Below are 2,076 nucleotides of genomic sequence, written 5' to 3'. Positions count from 1 at the left end.
ATATGCTTGGGTTACTGGGTCTGCACCCCGGCTGCTATTATGAAGCTGTTTTGAGAGGTACTCACGTTCCCTGCTATAATTTTATTTACTTTATGTGTAATAAAAAAAAAAAGAGTTGTTAAACTACTTGAAGTTGGGTAGGAGAACTATCCGCTTTTATGGTGGTCGGGAGATCTAGCTGTTGGAGCTTGCAATTTAGCCCACTAGATTCCACCTACAACATATGTATTACTATTAGGTGAACTGACCCCTAAAAAGTGTAAAAAATGATTGTGTAATCAATGTCACAATCACCTGAATAGAAAAAATCTTACTCATTCTCTGTACTATGTTTTTTGATTTTTATAATATGACTTCTCATCCTGTTTGTCTTTTTCACAGAGCGTGGAAGGTGAACATCACGAGAAAGCAGTCGAACTTCTGAAAGCTGCCCAAGGAAAGGTAAAACTGGTGGTCCGGTACACCCCACGAGTCTTGGAAGAAATGGAGTCCCGCTTTGAAAAGATGAGATCTGCAAAACGCAGGCAACAGAACTAAGAAAAGCGCCATGAATACAAAACACAAACTTTCTATTCCACTCTAGAATAAACTCTGCATCCAATACAAAACTTGTAGGTTCCGCCTGTAGCGCACACAGCTGGGATTACACTACCATATACGTCTTTATCACACAAACGTTTACAGGGCAGTTTTTACTTACCCTCCTTTTTTAAATCTTCAACGAAGTACACAAAGAAAACATTTTTAATATAGTGGTGTATAATACATTTGTAAACTGTGTTTTTTTTTCAATACTTTAACCATATCCTTTGGTATTCAGTGGTGACATTATGTTAGTGCTTGTTGCTTATGAGACCCTGTCACCACTCCAAACCTGCAAAGATTAGGAAGTTATGGTAAAGCTGAACTCTGAGATAAGCAAATATTGTCTAGATACAAAAAGTATAGATATTCTTACCTAGATCTTGGAGCGCTCTTTTTTTTCCAGATATGTTTAGCAATTTAGTGTGATTCTGTGTGCAGGAGGTTTTGTAATAAAGACTGGTCACTGGCAATCTCTGGGTGACTTGTATCTGCACCCTAATTTTCTGCAGCTTATAGTGGGTGAATCTGCTGGGTCCTTACAATGATTCTGCAGAAGTGTTCCAGGCTCATTTCATTCTCGCTCTGCAGCCCCTATTGACTATCCTTAATGTCACCTCCACTCTGGCCTATACCCCAGGATGCTTTACTTGTAGGACAGTTCTATCAGAATACTTAAAGGAAGGCAGACACATATTTTGCATTAAATGCTTAATCCTAACTTTTTTTATCTTAGACTCGGAGTGCTGACAAGGTCTCTTTATAAGGTCAGTATGTTTAGAACTGACATTTCATTTCTACAGATGCAGGTGCTTTATTCACCCACTGGTATATCTGTGTTCAAATTTTAGGCTCTCTCGGCTTGTTTTGATGATTTTGCCCTCTGTATACAAAGGATTCCCACTTATGTTGCTGCAGCAAGAGGGAACCTAAGCTTTACTAAAGATAAATGAAAACACAGTGGAATGTCAAATCCAGATGGACAGAACCAGAAATGCATGTCCAGAGAGCTTTATCACAAACATCTAAATGTATGTAAACAAAAGGATTACATGGTGGGATGAACTGGATGATTAAGCCCTCTGGCATCTCAGAAAGGAACATTTTCAGTTTTGAGAGACCTGACCGTCGAGAAATATGTGTATGCTTGCATTTATAGATACTTGTCTCATCAGTCTGCTCAAAATAGTCATATGCATACCTGTTTCAAATAGGGGCTGCTCCAGCTACAACTTTCTGCAGCATTTGCTTTCAGGCACCTCTAGAGGGAGCTGCAAGAAAGACAAAAGACATGTTTTCCTTTGGCATATTGATCTGCTTTTCCATTCTTTAGCTCTCTCTGGTGATTGTAAAAATGAAACATACCATGTACGGTCTCTGGAGCTCCCTGTCCAAAACTCTGCTAAAAAGGTAATCATCCTATCAGCTATCCTAGAAATTCTGATAACCGATTCAGTGACAAGTATAGATAAGTGCTAAAAATACACATAATCT

The 2,076-nt window shown here is 38.8% G+C and overlaps 1 protein-coding gene across 1 annotated transcript; it reads left to right on the top strand.

Annotated features, from left to right (window-relative positions):
- Window positions 1-380: 380 nt before the first annotated feature.
- Window positions 381-1,057, top strand: LOC140321470 (protein lin-7 homolog C; the record flags this gene model as incomplete). The annotated part of the gene is given in 1 exon segment (XM_072398211.1): window positions 381-1,057. A coding segment is annotated over 1 exon segment (157 nt), but the record flags the coding sequence as incomplete, so codon positions are not given.
- Between the last annotated feature and the right edge of the window lie 1,019 nt (window positions 1,058-2,076).

The sequence above is a fragment of the Pyxicephalus adspersus genome, unplaced genomic scaffold (genome assembly GCF_032062135.1).
Source record: "Pyxicephalus adspersus unplaced genomic scaffold, UCB_Pads_2.0 Sca4737, whole genome shotgun sequence".
NCBI lineage: Eukaryota > Metazoa > Chordata > Amphibia > Anura > Pyxicephalidae > Pyxicephalus > Pyxicephalus adspersus.
The sequence above is the reverse complement of the archived record's forward strand: the minus strand, read 5'-3'. Positions and strand labels throughout refer to the sequence as shown.